The 24233-nt window shown below is 34.0% G+C and overlaps 2 protein-coding genes and 1 pseudogene across 3 annotated transcripts; all 3 read left to right on the top strand.

Annotated features, from left to right (window-relative positions):
- The first annotated feature begins 864 nt into the window (after positions 1 to 864).
- Positions 865 to 7435, top strand: LOC108759724 (clavesin-2-like; annotated as a pseudogene).
- A 1763-nt stretch (positions 7436 to 9198) lies between these two features.
- Positions 9199 to 13684, top strand: LOC108759718 (alpha-tocopherol transfer protein-like). Its single transcript, XM_018505286.1, has 5 exons — positions 9199 to 9327; positions 11297 to 11566; positions 12302 to 12665; positions 13238 to 13343; positions 13501 to 13684. Exons 2-5 carry the CDS (start codon positions 11298 to 11300, stop codon positions 13638 to 13640), a joined length of 879 nt encoding a protein of 292 aa, XP_018360788.1. The 5' UTR covers positions 9199 to 9327; position 11297; the 3' UTR covers positions 13641 to 13684.
- A 1431-nt stretch (positions 13685 to 15115) lies between these two features.
- Positions 15116 to 17344, top strand: Seipin (lipid droplet biogenesis associated protein seipin). 2 transcript variants are annotated; one of them, XM_018505284.1, is made up of 6 exons: positions 15116 to 15344; positions 15457 to 15709; positions 15952 to 16097; positions 16518 to 16720; positions 16815 to 17082; positions 17162 to 17322. In XM_018505284.1, the coding sequence occupies exons 2-6, from the start codon at positions 15486 to 15488 to the stop codon at positions 17320 to 17322; spliced, it is 1002 nt and encodes a 333-aa protein (XP_018360786.1). In that variant the 5' UTR covers positions 15116 to 15344; positions 15457 to 15485. The 2 variants fall into 2 exon arrangements, with proteins under 2 accessions (XP_018360786.1, XP_018360785.1); XM_018505283.1 differs by having other exon boundaries at positions 15116 to 15709; positions 17162 to 17344.
- The last annotated feature ends 6889 nt before the right edge of the window (positions 17345 to 24233 follow it).

The raw sequence follows: 24233 nt of genomic DNA, 5'->3' as shown, positions 1-24233 counted from the left end.
GCTTAGTTCTCGATAATAGAACATAAAGTAAAATAGATGAATATCTCTGGAAATTTAAAACCACCTTTTACTCCATAAAAAAAATTTTCTTTGCAAATATGTATTAAACTATGTATTTTACTCGAAATATGTAGTACACGTAATGTATACTATAGCATATAAAGTAAAATCTTCCTCAGAGAGGAAGTTTTGGAACGTAGCCCTAGTTACTACCAAACCCTGAGTAAAAGACTAAGAACATAAGAGAGTAATGCCCGATTTCTTCACTTCCAGATAAGTTGCGGATAATCTTATCCAGGAGATATCCCCATTGTATTCTGGGAGATATCTCTTAGATAAAGTTATCTAGAGGTGAAAAAATTGAGCATAAGAGAGTAAGACAGTGAACTGAAGTTTACAGAAAGGTGGAATAATCCAGCTCGAGTTTAATTAAAGGAATTACATCACTATTATTTTTGTATATTGTCATACTGTCTCTAAGATTCTTCTTTATGACAGCCGCTTTTGATGATGACCACTTTTTTTATATGTTATTTACATTTACTTCTTCATTACATAACATCGCAACTAGTTCCAATACAACATATATATATATAAGCGGTGGTACTTTTTTATCATGCGTGGATCATTGCAATAATCGTCAACGCGAGTGCGAAGTACACTGTAGTCGCAGTATGATCAATCGCCGAACGTATACTATGTGAATGTATTTCTGTCAAGTGCAATTTACTGTTTAATTACAACACAATATATATATATTATCTTTAAAAAAAAAAACGAAGATTTTTAAATATATTTTTACGTATATAAATACGTTAAGTATATTTTTAAATTTAGAATAGTGTACATTAGAATAAAAGATAACTGCAGAAAAATACGTTTCTTGAGTGTTATCAAAAGTGTTAAAATCACATTGTTAATAAATAAATAAAAAAAAATAAATTCTGTGCGGCGACGAATATCGTACGATTAATCAATTGTGGAAAAAAACCCGATTTTAAGAATAATCGACGACGTTTCTTGATCTTTTCAGGTATTAAAAATGTCAAATTGTAACTGATGTAGAATTAAATGTTGAATGTGTATGTAGAATTAAAATCATAAAAGTATATTAAAGTCATTTTATTCAACGGATAAAAATACATTGTATTTGTGTTCTTTTAGCGTTTCATTCATCAAATTTCTATTTATATATAATCCGTTTTAGTTCAAAAGTGTCATCATTATATATATTATATGTAAGAAAAGGTAATGGGGGACTGTGAACATGTATGTGCAAACAAAATGATACTATATTTCTCATATTTTTATTCTTTAGAGTAAAGGTCGGATAGTGATAATCTCTCACTTTTTGTATCCGTCATAATCGCATATAAGTACATCAGTCAGGACAACGCTATTATATGTAATCATAGATTACATATATGTCTATTAACAGTCCGCACTGGTGCACATTAAAGCTGTTATGCACAAGTAAATGTAAAAATGAGTGTTTAATAAAAATATAAAAATGGATTAAAACCATGAAATTTTTAATACATTTTATTGTGTGTGCTGTTAAGTAAAATCTGTATTTTATAATTTTTAATATTTGCATTTTATTTTTACACAGATTAAATCAGTGTACAATGGACTTAATATGCACTGGTACGTACAGCGGTCAACCGAGTTATAAAATAAATATCATTATATAAGATCTATTCTTTATCAGTGAATTTTCTGTACTAGTGTTTGTTTCATGTCAATTTATTGCACCACGTGTATCAGTTCAGAAAATTCTTCGATAAAAAATAAATTTATGTTTTCAATGTTTTGATAACAATGTTCACAGTTTAATCTCCCACTTTCCCAGTTATAAATTATGCAAATAACAATTTTAGGCCCGTATTCAGAACACGCTTTTATCAATAAATATGCATTTTTATATCTGAAATTCTATAGTATACGTAATGTTAACTACATGATAAATACATGCGCTAACATCATAAAAACGCATTCTGAATACGGGCCTTAATTTCTTAATGCTGAATATTTTAATGCTAAATTCAGTACTCTACAATGTCATGCCCAGCAAACGAAAATGGATTGAAAATTTTCAATTAATCCGAATCTGTATTTTAAATCCATAAAAATGGATTGGATTCCATACAAAAAATTTTTATATATGTAGAAGTTTAAATAAATTAAAGTAGTAATCACATGAAATACTATTATAGTTATTATTTTAAAATTTTTATACAAAATTACGCCAGCTGTATAATGAAGGAAACGTATTAATATAAAATAAACATAAAAGTAATTAATTTATTAATTAAAAATAAGGAATACACATATGTAACATTTATTGCACATATTTACGTGGTTCTTTTTATGTCTCTTTTAAGTGTTAAATGAAGTAGAATCCATGATGTATTTTTACGGTACAACTTTTTTTAAACTCAGTTGAATTAAAACAAAAAATTTCTTATTCTTAATTCTGAATAAAGTAGCATTCATGATGCATTTTTTAATGAAACATTGGACTTTCTCACAATTTTTAATTGAATAGCATTCATGGTCCATTTTTTAAAAATCAAATTTTAAAAAATGGGCCATTAAAAGAAAAACATTTTTTTATTCAGTTGAATTAAAAACCTGCATTTCCTATTAAAAATTTTGAACTTAACAGTATTCACAATGCACGGAAACGATTGGTATTATTTTTAGATTCAACTGGATTGAAAAATTGCATTTGTTACTCAGAATTTTAAATTAAGCAGTACTGACGATGCACACAAAATACTATAATATTATTTTTAGATTGAAAAGCATAGAAATATACTGCCATGCCATTCCTATAATTGAATACAAATGCATTCAAGATTGAGAAGTAATAGACATTTGTTTTATGCAATTCCTATAAATGAATAAAAATGCATTCAGGATTGAAAAGATGTCATTTTAACATTCATGAATCCGTATTTCTGAAAATCTGAATCCATTTCAAAATCTATTCTCGTTTGATGGGTGCTTTTTAAATACAAAACTGAGTGCCAGAAATAATCTTAGTTCTGATTCAAACATCGAGATTGCGCGATAGTAATTGTTGTGACGTCACTCAAGCGAAATTACATATCACCTATTTATAAGAGATGATTCTTATATTTGCGCTGAAAGTTCTATTAGGCGGGAAACCAATAGTCCGTATTTCAGCCATTTGACTTTACGCTTTGGGTTTTCTTTGTTTTGCTATCTCGCGTGTCTATGTTAATAAGAAGACTATTAATTTTAATAGATAGTTTTCTTACTCGTGCAATAAAATATATAATGAGATTATTATATACAATTATTATATTATATATAATTATATTATAATACGATATCTTATAGGATGAGACTCGGCCACACAATCGAAGACTCGCGGAAGAAATATCCAGGAATCACGGACGAGATTTTGGACAGTCTGCAAAAATGGGCGAATGACCGAGGTCTTCCCAATATTCCCAAAGAACAATTGGCATTATTCGCGCACAGTTGTTACTTCGACATAGAGGCCACGAGACGACGCATGAACGTTTACTACAGCATACGAGCCCGAAAATATTTAACAATAGAGATTCCAACCTCGATTTGGAACAGTCTCTGAAAACCTTGTACGCACTTATTAGCACCTCTTAAATAATATTTATTCATTTAAACAATAAATAAACATGAAAGAAAAGCTTTGTTTTGCAAATAAATGGGAAGTGTTAGCTTTCACGTTGCGTTTGTACAATTCACACATCCCAGATACCAGAAATTGCGGAAATTATTAGAAAAAAACTTTTAATATTCATTTACGTGGATCGAGTTCCTCAATTCGATGCGACTTATAATGAAAACATATTAGGTATCGTCTGTGTCTTTGCTTCAATGCAATGATTAATTGTTACAAATGTTACATGGATGGAGAGCGATTTTTGTTTGCCTTTTTCTCTTTTCTTTTGGTTCGTCTCGTCCTTTGACTATGTCTTCCAATAGTTACTTTGGTACATGACCGCATTAGATATCCTTGTCGTTACAATCTCCACATCGCTCAATTATGACGCAACCCACCTAGTAATGATAAGCGTCTTAATAACCGAGAAAAATCTTTTATTTTGTCTTTCTTTAATTCCAAAAAAATGATTTGATCAGATTCAGTGTTCGCATATAATAATTAAACTTGTGCGACATTTGTGCAATAAATAACGACAACGAACTTTTCTATTCGTTCGATGTTCGTTCGTAGGTGTATATATATATACTCGGCTTAATACATTAAAGTATGCTCAAAAAGTTTAACTTTTATCTGTGTTGTAGGGAATTCGCGATACTTCCCAAGCATGATGAAAATGGTAACTGGATAATCGTTCATCGATTGGCGGATCCACGGCCATCTCAGTACATATTCAACAACTTCCTCAAGCTACTATTCATGTCCTGTGACGCGAGCCTTTATACGAATGGTTATTCGGAGGGATATGTATTTATTGTGGACATAGCTAAAACGCAATTCGGTCACTTGATCAAATTGTCGGTAAACAGTCTTCGCAAAGCCTTAGAATACGCTCAAGAAGGCATACCGTTGAGGCTTAAAGGGATCTACGTGGTGAACGCGACCTGGATCATAGATAAGGTCATGGCGCTTATGAGACCATTCATGAAGCGAGAGTTTTTCGAAATAGTAAGTTGATTTACGATTCGTGATCAGTACGAGTGTGACCAAGATTTATTAAAGCAACATTTTGCATTAGAAATGTATTTTTTACAATAGTAGCGCGTTTATAGGTTTTTGAGATTAAAAGTCTAGGTCGCCAAAGCGCGCGTACCAGGGGCACTATATATTTAATAAAAAAATCGAAGAAATTAGATAATTTAACTCTTACGTGCCTGGAGGCACATAAATATGATAAACCTTTAAAAATTCATATTTTTCACAAAAATAAAGATAACACCTTTTTCCTGGGTTCATTTTAAAGATAAGGGATAAAATTCTTCATTAAAAAATCAACACTCTTAAGAGTTTTCCTCCTTTATCTGCCTAGTTCATCAAAAATTTATAAAATAAGATAAAAATAAAAAATGCATGTATCTTCTACAAAAATTAAAATATCGAGTTTTCTCTGGGATGATTTTCAATATTTACATTTATAAGAAAAATCGCTATTTAATTTCAAACAAATGAAATCAATATGCCGGGTCAAAATAAAAAAATTTTCTTAGATTTTAATGAATTTTATATATATTTCAAAGGTTTTTAAAATCTCTAATTACGATTTTATTTACGGAGTACAAATCTTATTTAAATAAAAAATTTTACGTTTTAATCCGCCCTATTGTTTTTCTTCTTCAAGTGCTATACGCTCACAGCGTGTAGGCGCCTCTCTCTCATATACCTGTGCGGGTACACTCCTAGATAGCAAAATAGACTATCAGAAGGTTCGAACAGAAAATAATGGCAATCTGCAATCAACTGCGTCCGCATTAGATTTGTGTTCTGTTAACATCGCCTGTCGACATAATGTGAAGGCAAATTGTTGGCAGAAACTGAGCAGATTCTGCTAACATTATCTGACGCTAGATGGTCAGAAAAAACGATGGAGATCCTGTTCTGATACCTGACAGCAAATTGTCGACAAAAATTGATAACTGATTATCGACAAAAACTGATAATTGTTTGTCGACAGATGGTCTCAGAATTTGTTGCGTTTCTGTCAACAATCTGCTGTCAAATTGTGTCAGAGTAGGATCTGCGTCATTTCTGCTGATAGTCTAGTGTTAGGTGATGTCGACAGGATCTGCTTGGTTTCTGTAGACAATATCAGATATATAATACCACCACAAATCTGTTCTGTTTCTTTCTCCAGTCTGTCATTTATTTCTGCTTGCAGATTCTGTTACATTTTTTCTAGCAGTCTGTCAACAGTATTATGTACATACATCTAATTCTATAACAATTCTGTTGTTATTTTGTTGGCATAGTGTGTAGCAGACATAAAAAAAATCTGCTTTTTGCAGACTTGTGACTATTTGGGCTGATCATATATAATATACATATATGGGGACCTACAGCTTAAATGCCGATTCCGAACGGCAATTTTTGGTAGGGAGGTTTCCTGGGCAAGTATACTACTCGGTGGTTTGCTATTGTCTTCCGAGAGGAGCTACGAGCGTACAAAAATTTTCGGTTCTGCCGGGGACCAAACCCTGGATCTCTAGTATAGCAGATCAGTGCGCTATCTGCTACAATAGACCACTAGAATGTAGGTATTCGTATCCGCCATTTTTAGTCCCTTCCCTACTCTTTATTCTCGCTTCAACCTTCTCTCTTCAATCTTTTCAGTTCAGCGGCGAAATGGAGAGAGAGCAAGTGTGATTGAGGAAAGGAGCAAGTGAGGAAAGAACTAAAAATTGCGGACGCGAATACTCATATTACAGTACTTTAGCTACACCATGCTCGCGCTCATCCGCCGTATTAGATCCGCCATTTTAATTTAAAAATTTTGATTATTGATTCATAATCAGGGACCCTAAATATTTCTAGTAAAATATGAATTAGATGCTAATTATTATAGAAAAAAATCAGGGCCGAAAAGGGTTAAACAATTGCGTCTGTGGTGCTATTTTTTAATCTTTGAAATAATAGATAGAAACGTCGTCGTTAATAATATATATATACTTTGGAGCGTAAAATTGTTACCCTTTTTAACAAAATTAATAATAATGATTAATAATATAATATTTATAATAACATGATATTTATTATTGACAAGATGCTATTAATAATAATTCGTCGGTGAACCTAATCAGAGGCATGTAGAAAAAGCATACATGGTGGGGAAACGCCGGCTCGGTGGATTATAAGTTGACTTTAACTTTCGTCACTTCCGCAGATTCGCATTTACTCGGGTGATATCTCCGACTTGTATCCTCTTATACCGCCCGAATGTCTGCCAAAGGACTATGGTGGAGAATTGGACTGTGTCGCAAACCTTCATAGTAAGTACATACAACCGCAATTCTTGCACAATGGTAAATAGTATCAAGATATCTACACATGTTGAAGACTATATAAAAGAAATTGTTTTATCATTAGAACAACTTTGTTGAAAATTATAAACATTGTACATTAATATTGATTATTTTTATTTGCAGAAGCATACTGTATGAAATTAGATCAATTGCGTAATTATTTCCGGGAGGAGGAAGCTCTGTTCCACAATTATTCGCCTAATAACGTCAGGACAGCGAGTAAATAAATTATGTCAGATATTACCGAAAATCTAAAAGATTAGGTATCGTCACAAAAGCCTACGTGTAAAAAAAATAACATTAGATAGTTGATGTGTAATATACAGATGTAACAAGTACTATAGAGTCACTTTCTTTATTTATGTACAGTTAAATTATTAATGTACAGTTAAATAAAGATACAATTGCGTAACGATTGCTGCTTTCTAATTCTCTCTAAAATAAATGCGTCCTTGACTTTAAAGCAGATGCTTCTCATTCTTCGTATTCCTTTCTACATCCTTGCATGAAATTAAATATACATTAGAAAATGAAGATTTTTTTCAAGGTCTCATTTGTGAAACTTAAAATAAATATAAGAGCTTTTAAAATAAATATACGAGCTTTTAGAATTACAGAAATTTAGGAAACATCGTTCCAAACTGCATATTAATTTTTAATAACAAGTTCAATTCTATCTTGAATTTTAATAAATGCGTGGAGCAATGCACTTTGTGAAAAAGTTAAAATTTAAGATATACATAAGATTTTTTTGTTCTGATAATGGCTTTGACAAACCGTTCCATTTTTTAATCAAAATAATGCATGAGTAACCGAATATCAAAATTTTATAAAGACAACTACAATTTTAGTTTAATTATTCTTATTTTTCTTCTAAAATAGCTTTAAAAAATATTGATAGATATACATCTGAAATTAAACTTTAAATACAATATTTGAAAAACCTCATCAAAGTTATTGGAAGAATATATTTCGATAAATGTTCCGTTAAACCGAAATAAAGTAAATCGAAAATTTAATTTTATGGCTTAGTTCTTGATATTAGAACATAAAGTAAAATAGATGAATATTTCTGGAAATTTAAAACCACCTTTTACTCCATAAAAAAATTTTCTTTGGCTACGTTCCAAAACTTCCTCTCCGAGGAAGATTTTACTTTATATGCTATAGTATACATTACGTGTACTATATATTTCGAGTAAAATTTTCCTCAGAGAGGAAGTTTAAACGTAGCCCTAGTTACTATTCAACCTTGAGTAAAAGAGTAAGACAATGAATTGAAGTTTACAGAAAGGTGGAATAATCCAGCTCGAGTTTAATTAAAGGAATTACATCACTATTATTTTTGTATATTGTCATACTGTCTCTAAGATTCTTCTTTATGACAGCCGCTTTTGTTTGATGATGACCACTTTTTTTATATGTTATTTGCATTTACTTCTTCATTACATAACGTCGTAACTAGTTCCAATACAACATATACAGGGTATCCCGACTTTTTTTGCCAATCACTTTTGTGTAGATAGAGCGGAATTTTTTCAGGATTTTTTAATACCGTATTTTCTCATGTTGGTAAAAATAAGAAAATGCAGTACTAAAAAGTTGATAAAAAATTCTGAAAAAATTCTCAGAACTTTATGAGAAGAAAATTAATAATTTTCTTCTCTTGCAGTTTTTCTGTAAAATTGATAGTATTTGAGTAAAAAATTATTTATTAACAATATTTAAGAATAATGTTTGTAGTAATTAATATCTTGTTAACTATTGCGAAAATTGCAAAATGGTAGAGGATTTTTCGACTCAGTTTAGTCCGCTCTATCTACACGAAAATGATTGGCAGAAAAGGTCGGGACACCCTATATATATAAGCGGTGGTATTTTCTTATCATGCGCGGATCATTGCAATAATCGTCAACGCGAGTGCGAAGTACACTGTAGTCGCATTATGTTCAATCGCTGAACGAATACTCTGTGAATGTATTTCTGTCGAGTGCAATTCACTGTTTAATTACAACACAATATATATATTATGTTTAAACAAAACGAAGATTTTTAAATATATTTTTACGTATATAAATACGTTAAGTATAATTTTAAATTTAGAATAGTGTACATTAGAATAAAAGAATACTATAGAAAAATACGTTTCTTAAGTGTTATCAAAAGTGTTACAATATCTTTGTTAATAAATAAAAAAAAATAGATTCTGTGCGGCGACGAATATCGTGCGATTAATCAATTGTGGAGAAAAAACCGATTTTAAAAATAATCGACGACGTTTCTTGATCTTTTCAGGTATTAAAAATGTCAAATTGTAACTGATGTGTAGAATTAAATGTTGAATGTGTAACATAGAATTAAAATTATAAAAGTGTGTATATGTCATTTTATTCAACGGATAAAATTATCTTGTATTTGTGTTCTTTTAGAGTTTCATTCATCAAATTTCTATTTATATAATCCGTTTTAGTCCAACAGTGTCATCATTACATATATGTAAGAAAAGGTAATGGGGGACTGTGAACATGTGCGTTCAGACAAAATAATACTATTTCTAATATTTTTATTCTTTAGAGTAAAGGCCGGGTATTGACAACCTCTCACTTCTTGTAACCTCATCATAATCTCATATAAGTACATCAGTCAGTACAACGCTATTAATACGTAATCATATAGATTGCATGTATGTCTATTAGTAATGCGAAATGGTGCACGTTAAACCTATTCTACAATTACGTAAGCGTAGTTGTAAGTGATTGTAGTTATAAGAATTGACCAATCACAATTGAATATTCTTCTTGTATTCGACAGTGATTGATCAATTCTAACAACTACAACTATTTACAACTACACTTACGCAATTGTAGAATGGGCTTTAAAGTCGTTATGCACAAGTTAACGTAAAAATGTATGTTTAATAAATATATAAAAACGGATTATACAGCCATGAAAACCATGAAATTTTTAATACATTTCATTGTGCTGTTAAATAAAATCTGTATTTTATAATTTTCAATATTTGCATTTAATTTTTACACACATTAAATCAGTGTACCAATACTCTCTAAACTCTCTAAATCTGAATCAGTGAATAATCACTGATATTAGTGCCAAGTATGCCACTAATAATCAGTGAATTAAATGTGAGATTCCTAACCTACCTAATCTTTATTATGTGATTTAATTAATCTTGTTTTAGTGTTTAAATTCAATGAATATTGAAATAAACGTGCAAATATCAGTATTTTAGTTATACAATGCTCAAACATTCTTTCTTTTTTAGTTGAACTTCGCTGATTATCAGTGCCAAGTATGCCACTGGGTAATTAGTAACTATCCACTGATTCAGATTTAGAGTGATTATTAGAGACATTTAGTGTAATTATTGTGACGTCACTCAAGCGAAATTACATATCAGCTCTGTATAAGCGACGGTTCTTACATTTACGGTGAAAGTTCTATTACGCGGGAAATCAATGGTCCGTATTTCAGCCATTTGATTTTATGCTTTGGGTTTTCTTTGTTTCGCTATCTCGCGTGTCTACGTTAAGGGGTTATGCCTACCTGTAAATTAAAAAAAAAATCGATTTTTGGATTTTAATATTTTCTTAAAGTACATACTTTCAAAAATGTTCCCTGTAAATTTCAAGTCGATTCGACAAAAATTGACGAAGTTATGCGAGTTTAAAGGCTGGTTTGAACGTTTGAAGCAGGTATTTTACGTAAATTGCGTGAATATATATTTTTTTTTAATTTTGTACAGTCCGAACTGTTGGGGGAAAATTTAGGGGATTTGATTCTAGCTGTTAGGGGTTTTTGGGGGATCCTATGGTATGTTTTAGGAGACAACCTTTCAAAATCACTTGGCAAACTTCAAACGCATTTTTCTCAAAACCGCATTTTTAAAATCGGTGACTAAAATATCTCGAGAACCGCTGCATCGATCAAAATGAAATTTGGTAGGTTTCTTTAATACTAAAAAATCTAGTGCCTCCAATCGTGGCTTTTTTTTCGTTGAGTATTCTTTTTTACTGATAAAAAAACGAGCGAACTTTGGTAGAAGAATCGCATCTTCGAATTTGAACAGCTGCCATTTTGTCGCAAATTAATTTAAAAAAAAAATGGCATAACCCCTTAATAAGAAGGCTATTAATTTTAATACATAGTTTTTTTACTCGCACAATAAAATATATAATGAGATTATTATATACAATTACTATACGATTATTATAATTATTATATTATATATAATTATTTCTTATAGGATGAGACTCGGCCACACAATCGAAGACTCGCGGAAGAAATATCCAGAAATCACGGACGAGATTTTGGACAGTCTGCAAAAATGGGCGAATGACCGAGGCCTTCCCAATATTCCCAAAGAACAATTGGCGTTATTCGCGCACAGTTGTTACTTCGACATAGAGGCTACGAGACAATGCATGAACGTTTACTACAGCATGCGAGCCACGACCCCGGAATTGTTTAACAACAGAGATTCCAACCTCGATTTGCAACAATCTCTGAAAACCTTGTACGCACTTATTAGCACCTCTTAAATAATCTTTATTTTTATTTATACAATACATAAATTACAATAAATAAATATGAAAGAAAAGCTTTGTTTTGCAAATAAATGGGAAGTGTTATATTTCGCGATGCGTATGTACAATTCTCACATCGCAGATACCAGAAATTGTGGAAATTATTTGGAAAAATCTTTTAATATTTATTTACGCGGATCGAGCTCCTCAATTCGATGCGACTTATGTTAATGAAAACATATTAGGTATTGTCTGTGTCTTTGTTTCAATGCAATGATTAATGGTTACAAATGTTACATCGATAGATAGCGATTTTTGTTTGCCTTTTTCTCTTTTCTTTCGATTCATCTCGTCCTTAACTAACCTTCTTTAACTCTCGTCCTTAACCTATGCCTTTCAATAGTTACTTTGATACATGACCGCATTAGATGTCTTATCTTTATCGCTACAATTTCCACATCACTCAATTATGACGCAAATCACCCAGTACTGATAAGTGTTTTGATAACCCAGAAAAATCTTTTACTTTGTCTTTCTTTGACTCCAAAAAAATGATTTGATCAAATTCTGTGTTCGCATATAACAATTAAACTTGTGCGACATTTGTGCAATAAATAACGACAACGAACTTTTCTATTCGTTCGATGTTCGTTCGAAGGTGTATATATACTCGGCTTAATACATTAAAATATGCTTAAAAAATTTAACTTTTATCTGTGTTGTAGGGAATTCGCGATACTTCCCAAGCCTGATCAAAATGGTAACTGGATAATCGTTTATCGATTGGCGGATCCACGGCCATCTCAGTACATATTCAACGACTCCCTCAAGCTGCTGTTCATGTCCTATGACGTGAGCCTTTATACGAATGGCTGTTCGGAGGGATATATACTTCTTGTGGACATGGCTAAAACGCAATTCGGTCACTTGATCAAATTGTCGATAAACAGTCTGCGCAAAAGCTTGGAGTACGTTCAAGAAGGCATGCCGTTGAGGCTTAAAGCGATCTATGTGGTGAACGCGCCCTGGTTCATGGACAAGGTCATTGCGCTTATGAGACCATTCATGAAGCAAAAGCTATTCGAAATAGTAAGTTGATTTACGATTTGCGATCATTACGAGTGTGACCAAGATTGATTAAAGCAACATTTTGCATTATAAACGTATTTCTTACAGTAGTAGCGCGTTTATAGGTTTTTGAGATTAAAACTCTAGGTCGCCAAAGCTCGCGCGCCAGGGTCGTTATATATTTAATAAAAATCAAAGAAATCAGATTAATTTAACTCTTTCATGCCTGGTGGCATATAAATGTGCTAAACCTTCAAAAATGCATATTTTTCACAAAAATAAAGATAACCACTTCTTCCTGGGTTCATTTTAAAGATAAAGGATAAAATTCTTCATTAAAAATTCAACACTCTTAAAAATTTTCCTTCTTTATCTGTCTATTTCATCAAAAATTCATAAAATAGTATAAACATAAAAAATGCATATATCCTCTACAAAAATTAAAATAGCAAGTTTTCTCTGGGATCATTTTCAAGAGTAACATTTATATGAAAAATCGCTATTCAATTTCAAAAAAACGAAATCAATATGACGGACCAAAATAAAAAAATGGGTACATTACAAGTTGACTTTAACTTTCGTCACTTCCATAGATTCACATTTACTCGGGTGATATCTCTGACTTGTACTCTCATATACCGCCCGAATGTCTGCCAAAGGACTATGATGGAGAATTGGACTGTGTCGCAAACCTTCATAGTAAGTACATACAACGGCGACTCTTGCTCAACGGTAAATAGTATCTAGATATCTACAACATATTGAATACTATATAAAAGAATTTGTTTTATTATTAGAACAACTTTGTTGAAAATTATTAACATTGTACATTAATATTGATTATTTTTACTTGTAGAAGCATACTGTATGAAATTAGATCAATTGCGTAATTATTTCCGAGAGGAGGAAGCTCTGTTCCGCAATTATTCGCCTAATAATGTCAGGACAGCGGGTAAACAAATTATGCCAGACACTACCGAAAATCTAAAAGATTAGGTATCATAACAATAGCTTACGTGTGAAAAAATAGCATTATTTAGTTGATGTGTAATATACAGAATAGATGTAATAAATAGTATAGAGTCACTTTCTTTATTTATGTACAGTTAAATTATTAATGTACAGTTAAATAAAGATACAATTGCTGCTTTCTAATACTCTCTAAAATAAATGCGTCCTTGACTTCAAAGCAGATGCTTGTCATTCTCCGTATTCCTTTCTACATCCTTGCATGAAATTAAATATACATTAGAAAATGAAGAATTTTTTCAAAGTCCCATTTGAGAAACTTAAAATAAATATAAGAGCTTTTAAAATAAATGTAAGAGCTTTTAGAATTACAAAAATTTAGAAAACATCGTTCCAAAACTGCATATTAAATTTCAATAACAAGTTCAATTCTATTTTAAATTTTAAGTTAAAATGCGTGGAGCAACGCACTTTGTGAAAAAGTTAAAATTTAAGATATACATAGGATTTTTTGTTCTGATAATGGCTTTGACAAACCGTTCCAATTTTTAATCAAAATAATGCATGAGTAACCGAATATCAAAATTTTATAAAGACAACTACAATTTTAGTTTAATTATTCTTATTTTTCTTCTAAAATAGCTTTAAAAATATTGATAGATACATCCGAAATTAAACTTTAAATGCAATATTTGAAAAACCTCATCAAAGTCACTGGAAGAATATATTTCGATAAATGTTCCGTTAAACGGAAATAAAGTAAATCGCAAATTTAAATTTTATGACTTTGTTCTCGATATTAGAACATAAAGTAAAATTGATGAATATTTTTGGAAATTTAAAACCACCTTTTACTCCATAAAAAAAATTTTCTTTGCAAATATGTAACAGAGAAGTATTAATTTATTTATTTTAACAGTTAATATGAAATTGTATTGTGTGAAAAATTTCTTATTGTCAACTACGAAAAATGTCGATAATTATCTATGATCGGTAAAGTTGACAGGAATATTATCGATTATACATAAATGATCGGCTATAGTAATTACGATAATTTGTTATTACCGACTGAGAGAAGAAATCTAATAAAATAATTTAAATTTTCACAAAAATCGACGACATTATGTAATTAAATAAGTATAAAGGAGACAACTGAAATCCTCACGTTTATTAATAATTCTAAAATTTTTCAAAACTTTATGCTCGAAAATTCTAATTGCAAACCTAGACAGAAATTCATAAAAATTAATAAAATATCAATCAAAGACACAACGTGGTTAGGAGACACAAACCCAAATTCTGAATTTCGCAATTTTGTAAGCTCTAAATATTACAATTTTATTCGTTATTTCCGCTAGCAACTATATATCAAGAGCCTAAAGTACTGTCGCCATCTATGGAGACTATTCCTTTTCAAAAAGAAAAAATCAGAATGCTAAATGAGAATTCTCGACATCTACAGAATCACACCATCACACCATGCAAATACGGTTCGAGTGTTCGCATCATGTTTACATTTGTTTGTACATAACCTTTCAGATCAGTCGAGCATTATAGAGTAGAGATGCAAAAACACCTTGTTGATATCCACTTTGCTTTGGAGATATTCGACCTGTTATCATCTGGTGATGCTGAATACGATCGATGCCACTCGTTCTCTTCATCTTATCTATCGCAATTCCATCTGAAAATTTTTCGATTCTAAATAACGTTGACTAATGCGCCATTAAAGTAATAGTGAAATTATGGAAAGAATTTAGTAATTTAAAATAAATATTTAATTCATCGTTATGTAACATCGGCTATCGAATCCAATTGATGTCTTCCTAACTCGTAAATCTAGCTGTGCAATTTTGGAAATAATCGTGCAAAATGTTAATTTCGAGATTACTACGTAAGATTGGTAGGAAGTGGTTTAACATTCGGAAAACCACCAGACAGAGTGTACAATCTGCGAAAGATACAGTTTTCCGTAGTGGTGTTGTTATCGTTACCACTGTTTTAATAGTCTGGCTGTCTATATTTCTTTATACAGTTTTTTACTACTCCTATATGCCCAGCATGACATATGTGCGTCCTGTACATTTGCAGTTCAAGTAAGTTCTACATTTTGTGTTAGTTTGAAAGTATGATGTTGATAGTGTTCATGTTTAGACATGTTGGTTGTACTTTTTAAAGATATCAAAGTCTAAGAAGTGAGCAAAGTTCACAGTAGTATACATATTTTCATATAGCTATAATATTCATAAAGTATTTAATAACATCTAATATTTGTCTATGCATGATTGAGATATCAATTAAATCGAATTATGTTAATTTACAATTCATATTTATTTAGATCATGCGACGAGAAGATAGGAATTTGTAGCTTTCCGCAAGCTCATGTACAGTTGACTAAGAGGCAGCAACTTCTGATGGTAGGGCAGCCATACAAAATGAATTTACATCTAGAAATGCCAGAATCGACAGCGAACAAAGAGCTCGGTAAAGTTATCAATTTTATTCTGTAAGAATGTTATGTTCTCAATCAATACAAACTAGAAATTAAATATGTACATGCATATATACTAGGCACATATATGTGTATATATGCATGTATATATATGTATAAAATTCACATTAAATTATTTAAGCATTAAAGATCTAGCTTTGACCGTTATAGACATTTAATTTCTAGTTCCTATTTTGACTGTGTTTTCACATATATGATCTAAAATAAGATTCATAAGATTTGTTCGCGTCACATGCTCTAAAATGCTCCTATTATAGCATTTACTAACTCTAACACGCTCGTTGAAATGAGTAGAAGATATAACAGGGGGGAACACATTTGAGCATGTTGGAGCATGCGACGCGAACAAATCTTTAATGTTATGTTCTATTGAAAGTTAATATTCTCTCAAGGTATGTTCATGGTTTGTGCGCAATTACGAAGCCGTGATGGTCATCTCGTAGACCATATGTGTAAATCAGCTATGTTACATTACCGTAGCACATTGTTACATACACTTACAACTCTCCTGTTTTCGCCTATGATGATTTTTGGGAACGTTGAAGAGAAGCAAGACATTGTTCTTGAATTGTTTAATAACTTTGAAGAGGATCAGGTAAGAATCTTAGTAAGACTTTCTAAGTCTACAATTTAAGTTTGTAATTTTGTAAGAGGTATCTAATATCGGGATGTAATTTCAAATATTTCAGAATCATCCAGTGACAATTATATTTATTGAGGTTCAATCACGGCATATAGAGTTCTATTCTGCCAATCTGATAATAAATGCTCGTTTATCAGGATTACGTTATTGGATGTTTTATTGGCCAATTCTATCATCCTGTGTTGGAATTGGTACAAACTTATTTTTTATAATGCTCGTCTGTACTTTGTCGTATATACATTTTGGAAGTGACGATGAAAATTTCAATTATGAGAAGAGCGAGATAGAGGATGATAATGACCTCAAGGGCGATTGTAAGTTATTTTATAATGTGTTAAATTTATAACATATGGTTTCATGCATCAGGATTACTAAGAAAATCATCTTTTAAAGTGTCAGATACATCATCTCAGGAAGGTACATTATCTCTAACAGACCTCAAAAGTGAGGAGAAGAGCATAGAAGAAGAAAAACTTGTTATGGGAGAATCGAGTTATATCGAGGAAATTTCTGCGATAATTGCTGAGTCATCGAGTAGCCCTTTGGTTAAATAATTTATTACGCTTATAAAAACGAGATTAGTCTGTAATATAAAAATGAATTTTACAAATGGTTAGTTATATTTATAATTATTGAGAGTAATTTATAATTATTAAGAAATATTAATACGGGAAACAATTATTGAAATAAAGTGTATTTTCTTATTTTCCACACGCATTATATTTATAGTATCTTTAAACCATACGTTATATTCGCTACTATTTCAGAAACTTCTTGAGTCTTGAGTCTATCAATATGTCGATCCTACATCAAACTATGTTACAGCAGAAATGCATATGCGTCCTGATGGAACTCAAGGACAGCGAGTTTTTGCAGCCTCCTTTGCTCTAGCGCTTCTGCAGAATACTTGCTTCTAAAAATATAGTTGATACACTACTTCAATTCCAATCATTTTTTTTGTGCTTTTGCACTCGACTCTAAATATGGTCGAGAATTATTTAAGTCGAGCGTCTGAATTTTTATTTATTTCAAATTAATTTTTTAAAGTTATGTCTCGTTCGAATAATATATTTTAGTCTAGCTTAGATTAAGGATTTATGATTGGAAAAATTTTCTTTCTCATCCTACGAAGCGTTAAAAAAGTTTTATAAACCCCTGGCCTCCGGCAACCCACAGTACAACCGAGCTATGCTGGTTAGATTCATTTATCTTTCAAGAAGGAAGATTTCATTAAGAAACTGTGAGACACCGATGACACCAAACTGCAACATTTCATTGAAAAGTTAAACAATTTAAACTTCAAAACAATTCAAGACTTTATGTAGAAATCTAACAATGATATATCTTATATTAACATAATGCCGTCTTTATTTTTCAGTAATAAATTTGCAGAAGCAGACGTTAACTATGAAAATTATATATCCGCGTTTATATAAGTATTCAGTGACATTAAAAAAAATTCTTTTATTCTCTCTTGCTAAATACAAACGTATATAATATAATAATTCTTCAACTTTTTTCTTTTAATATTTTCACATCTTGGAAAGTAATCATCTGATAACTGGAAGATATTCGAGTTTCCTAAAGCATGAAAAATATTATTTTTCACGAAGATGCAAAAACATCCGTCGACCATCGTATACAACGTGATACTGGTTTCACAGGAAGTGTCAAGATCTTCAGAAAGTAGATTGTATCAGCGTAGCGACTCGAGGGGACCTCAAGAACCGCTGCGTTTTCGGATAATCTCTTCAGGGTAAATCGCAGGCATAATTCATAATATTCGGACCACGTTGGTGACGCGTTGAGAGACACTGGCTGCCTCGGATGACTGGTCGGTTAAGTCGAGATACCGGTCCCATCGTAGAACTAGCCAGGGCTCGAGAACCAAGTGTAGCGATAGTCATTCCAGCTTCCGTGAGATCTCATGCATGAGCGCGCGAGTGCGTGTGTGCGAGTGCGTGAAGAGCTAAGAAAAAGGAGATGAGGCGCGCGACGCATAGAGAAAGGGATAGGAAGGTGCAGGGACGGGACGTCGAAGGAACGGTCCAAAAGGGGAAGAGAGAAAGAGTGAGAGGACTGGGGAGAGCGCGGAGAGATAATTTAACAACCGTGTACAGGCGTTGGTCGTGGTCGGCCGGTTGTGCCCGCTTCGGTCGTCCTCGCGGAGGCTCGTGAAGGTTCGGGCACGCGAGAACCACGCGCATCAAGGTCGCGGCCATCCACCTTTCCCTCGCGGCAAGTGCACGCGCAGGCTACGCCGTCGACGTCGGGGTCCGGTCGACCCGGCGGCCAACGCCGCAACCAAGATGACCGGCTGTCTCGATCCCCAGGGACGCAGCCGGCGATACAAAGCTTTCCACGAAGAACAGCAGCCCGATGATCTTCCCTCTCGATTAACATCGCGAACAAGAATCTTTTTCATTATCCATTAGCTTAATTCAATTTCTTTGCACTCTCCTCTCGCGGGATCTTCTCGCGGGATCTTCTCCCGAGGATCTCATTGTTCTGCGTAACAATTGTAAAATCTTTGTGGAAATAAGATACTTTTGCGGGACATTAGTTTTATTAACGACTTTTTTGTATGGATTGCAATTATTACTTTTTTTTATTATAGCTAATTCGAGAGACAATGGAGTTATGAAGAAAATTTAAAAAGGTTGAGGTACTTCAACTAGGGTGTAGTCACTTGATTTATTGTATCACCTTGTCTTATATACGCGCACAACATTCATTTTAAAGAGATCATAAATTATATAATAAATACTCAATGTATCTAAAAGCAACACTTGAAACAGTGTTGTTTAAATTTTAATAATTCCGTACGAGTGCGATATCGCGAATAGAAAAAAAAAAATAATGAAAAATATACTACTGAAGATAATTAAGGAATCGCTTCTTGATGTATGTATCATTTTGAAGATATCTAATGCTCCACATCTTTCCGTGGTGAGTTTCTTTGTATAAACCGTATAATTTTAACTTTTTATTTTCTGGTATTTAGAACAAGTTACGGAATTATTCAACGATGTAGCATGTTAATTATTGCGAACGGTATATTTTATTGATATGCGGGCTCAAGAGATGATCGATAGGGATACGATTAATGCGAACTATAAATGGCTTTAACGTTCGAATTTGAGAAATCCGAAGTTAAGCTAGCATTTATAAATATACAGTAAATAAATAAAGTTCTACGGATTGCAACTTTTTCAATATTGGTTTTTTAATATAAAAAATACGGAATTCTTTATTATTTTTATTTAAAAAACTGTAGAATTAAAAGTGCTACTGGAACTGTATTACTTTTATATTAATAGAATGTTTCATGTTAAAGAATACTAACTTCACGGATACATAAAAGTGAGATCTGTAAAGTTAGCTCGTCATTCTTCACCAATATAAAAAAATAATGACAGTTCTAGCAGTACTTTATACAGTTTTATAGCTCCTTATAAAAATAAAAAAAAGTTTCACATTTTTTATATTAAAAACGAAAATTGAATATATAATGTGTTAACTGAATGGTTTTTTTTTAACACCTTATATTTTTAAAATTTCGCGGTACTCATTTACGAGGAATTAAGCAACAGACTGCGGCCCTGACTAAGAGAAAGGTGTTGCGAGCGGAGTTCGTCCTTCGAGAAGAAGCTGGGTCCAGAACTAATCGTCAAAATATAAGGGAGCACGCCGAGCCACCTGCTCGATTCGATAGGTTACAACGTACATCAACGAGAGGATATAGCACTATATTGCAGAAAATTATGGTGAGGCGCCGCGGACGTTGAGATGCTGCCGTCGTCTTTGCCGCGTATCTCGCATTATGCTGGAAAAAAAAAAACGAGATTCCACGAGCTAATTTCCTTTAAATTCCGCGCACGCAGACAGGTGTGTGAGAGACACGTGCGTGTTTTGCGAGCGGCTAAAATCAATAAGCACGCGATCCGTAATCTGCAAGGATGGGCAGAGGATAGGATTGATGGCGGATACAATCGTACGCGCGCGCTGAGAGATATTCGAAATCGCTTCGTGCTTCTGAACATCCAAGCGTGGAATCGAGAAACGTGGTACAAAGGAATATTCTCGAACTTTCCTACCATCGTATTGAATTCGAACTGGCGATTCGGAGCCGATTTGCAAAATCTAACATAACGCGCGCGCGCGCGCGTGCAAGCGACTTCGTTCCCGCGATCTTCCGCGCGGTGTACCGCGGCCAGTTCCCCAGCTTCATCATCCAGCACGATCTATCCGCCCATTTTTTTCTAGCCCCATTACACGTAATGGCGCAATTTGTGTGTAATGCTGGAACTCGGACGCTTCCGCCGATCCTCGGCTGCGTCCGGCCACGCGAGCAACACGCGATCCGACCTGGACCGGTTCGGGGAACCTGTACCCTTCGGAGTCTGCGGAGGTGCAAAAGGGGAGAACCGGTTGCCGCCGTATCTTTCCTACCTGTCGACCTGCGTATATAAACCCCACCCTTTCAACCTCCTCAATCTACCTCGCCCTCTTATTCCATCGCTCTCTGTGTGCGCACACACGCTGATTTTTTGCCAAGAGAGGAGCGGGGAAGAGAGGAGAGAGCGAGAGAGAACTGGGAGCAGCCGGCAACGGAAGCGGGGAGGAGAAGATCGGAGATCGGAGCGAGGTATAAGCGGCACCAGAAGATGGCCGGGGGGTTTGACCCTGCCAAGAATCCCGCATCTGCCTCTACTCTCTCTCTCTCTCTTGCCAATCCCGCTCCGTCCGGCGGCTAATTTGCCGTCTCCGACTGACCGTGGAACCTGTTAGCGTAGCGAAATCAGCGAAGATACAGCCGAGAGAGAGGCGGTTCGAAGATAAACAATCCGTCCGCCACAATGGCCGGCAAAAATATAGCCGATTAATAGATCGAAATTATTCAACGTCTCTCTGTCTTCCCGCAACGACGTCCTCCTGCGTTTCCTACTGCTCGTACGAATTATTAATCCGCCAGTTTAGTATGTGCTCTTAACGTTCCTTTTTTTTTATATATAATCCCCCATCGGCAATTACCAGGCTCCGTTAACACGTCAATATCTTCATCTCGCGTGAGCCGACGAAAATATCAAGGAGAGAATATCAGGCAAAGAATTTAACACGAGCGTTTATGATTTCGAGTTCTTATCGCGATAATGTGCGGTCAAAGAAAACGTCAGCAAGAACGAAAAACGAATGAGGACGAAAGACTCCGTCATTGTTATAATGTTGCTCCACATCACGAATTTGCACAGAAGTGCTGAATAAGCATTTTTAATGCATCACCAGTAAAGATTAACTTGTCTTCCTAATTCATTAAAAGTTTGCGTAACACGTTTCAGATATTTATCTCGGCGGTTCTTTTTATCCGGTAGGACACGATTACTTTTGTTTTCTGCACGACGCAGGTACAGAGGATCTCTCTCTCTCTCTCTCTGTCCTCCTTTCTCTCTTTCATCACTCCATCCTCCTTTCTCTCCCCTGTCCTCCTTCTTATATGCCCCTGCACTCCTTCGGTCTTTCTTTCGGATGCGCGCGGTAAAGCTGCTGCATCGGGTGTTTGCGGTTTCCCGCAGCCCTGCAGCGGAGAATGCACCTGGACCGACTTGCGTCGACTTCTCCAAGGTACAATCGACGATCGCCGTTTGTCGGTTGTGCTCGGATTCTTTCACGATTGTAGGAAGAAGTGGAGAGAGGTAGAAGGAAACGAGAAAGAGTGAGAAGTCTCATTTCTCTTTTGCGGACCGAACCGAAAAATAATCCGTCTCAAGATTTATCATCATTTCGTATTCTTTACGACGCGGACGGTGAGCATCTGTATAAAGCAGAGAGCAACGGTGACTCGCAGAATTCTTCTTTTTAAATTTTATCGACGAATTCAGAGTTGACTTGCTTTTAACGAGGATATAGAGATGCTTCTATAAAGCAAAGTGCAAAGAAATGCAAACTAAGTTAAAGTTGAACTAAAAAAAAATCCTTCCTTTAATTAGAACGCAAGATGCAATAGTTTCTAATCAGTTCTCGATAATGTCAAGCCGCAAAAACCGCGCGTCACGATTTATCCACGATTGAAATCCATATTTTGCGGAAAATACCGTGATCGTATTACTATTAAAACCTTTCGACGAGCAAGTTTCTCGGCAACGAGCCGCCATTACGCTTCTGCTAAGCCGTCTTAGCCGGTTTTACAGGTTTGGATTGACCACAGTAAGTTCACACATTACGTTGTTTCGTTTAAGCGAATGCCTTCTCACAACGGGCAATTGAAGTTTGAGCTAAACTGCATATAATGATACTTATAAAGTAACGCTCAGAGACTCCGTAACTCCCCGTAACGATCGTGTTCCTCTTTACGTAAAACGACCTTTATTATAATATAATTTCACTTTTTCTTATCAGAAACCGCCAGGCACTTACTGTATTAGTGAGAATGGTTTATTATCTACGTAAATGCTGAAATTGCCTTTTAAACACGGATTATCGAAGAGTACGTCTCATCCGACCTAATTTCCCTAAACTTGGACGTCCATGTTCATAAAGGCTTCCACTATAATATGCTCCCGGTCGTGGGGATACGCATCTTCTTACGAAGACGGCATACACACACCGCGAGCGAACAGATTCGCTAGTTGAGCAAGCGTCGTCGCTGAAGAGAAGCGATAGGATGCTGCGCACCTGCTTGCCTCCAGGCAACACAGTGCTCGCTTCTTGTCTATACCCACCTCTTTCTGATCTATTCCCCTTGCTTTATACCAGCGGTTTCCAACTTCCCTTTACACGAGATTTTTATTGCCTACTATATTCAAGTCTCTTTAAAACCAGTCACATATATACGTCGCAGAAAACAAAAAAGATTTTAAAAAGTAAAATTAAAGTTTTAAGAGTTTTAAAAGTCTAAGTTGTTTAATTGTCTAACTGTCACAGGCGTAAAAAATTATAGCGAAATATATGTGCCTTGTAATTTGAATTTCATTTAATAAGTAAATGGTAACTCGATTATTTATTTATAACTTACACTTTAATCAAGTAAGACTTAATAATTAAACGTGCTATCAAAAGTGAAATTAAAACTTAATCATTTTCAACATCTCGCGTAAATATCTGTTTATAATTATCCACCAACTAGTTTTTAACTAAAAAAAAAAATGTAACTAAAAAAATGGTTCTTTCGATTTACATTTTTCTACGTATTGTATTTCGTGAATATGCGGCATCGTAAAATTCATCCAGCCAATCTCGTTCGTCTAGCTGTTGGTCTGAAGTTGGAAACATTTCGCGCTTGTATTGCTAAAAATATCTTCTATTAATATAGATACTAGCGATGAGCTTTTCCTCTGAATGTCGAGCTCGGATCGTTCGTAATGTCCGTGGACTCGTAAACGTCTACGAAACATCAGTTGGGAATCGCTGTCTCGAACGAACACAAACGCAGAACATTCTCCTTCGTGATCCGGTTACTCTGGACATT

This window comes from Trachymyrmex cornetzi, unplaced genomic scaffold, assembly GCF_001594075.2.
Source record: "Trachymyrmex cornetzi isolate Tcor2-1 unplaced genomic scaffold, Tcor1.1 scaffold204, whole genome shotgun sequence".
Taxonomy (NCBI): domain Eukaryota; kingdom Metazoa; phylum Arthropoda; class Insecta; order Hymenoptera; family Formicidae; genus Trachymyrmex; species Trachymyrmex cornetzi.
The sequence above is the reverse complement of the archived record's forward strand: the minus strand, read 5'-3'. Positions and strand labels throughout refer to the sequence as shown.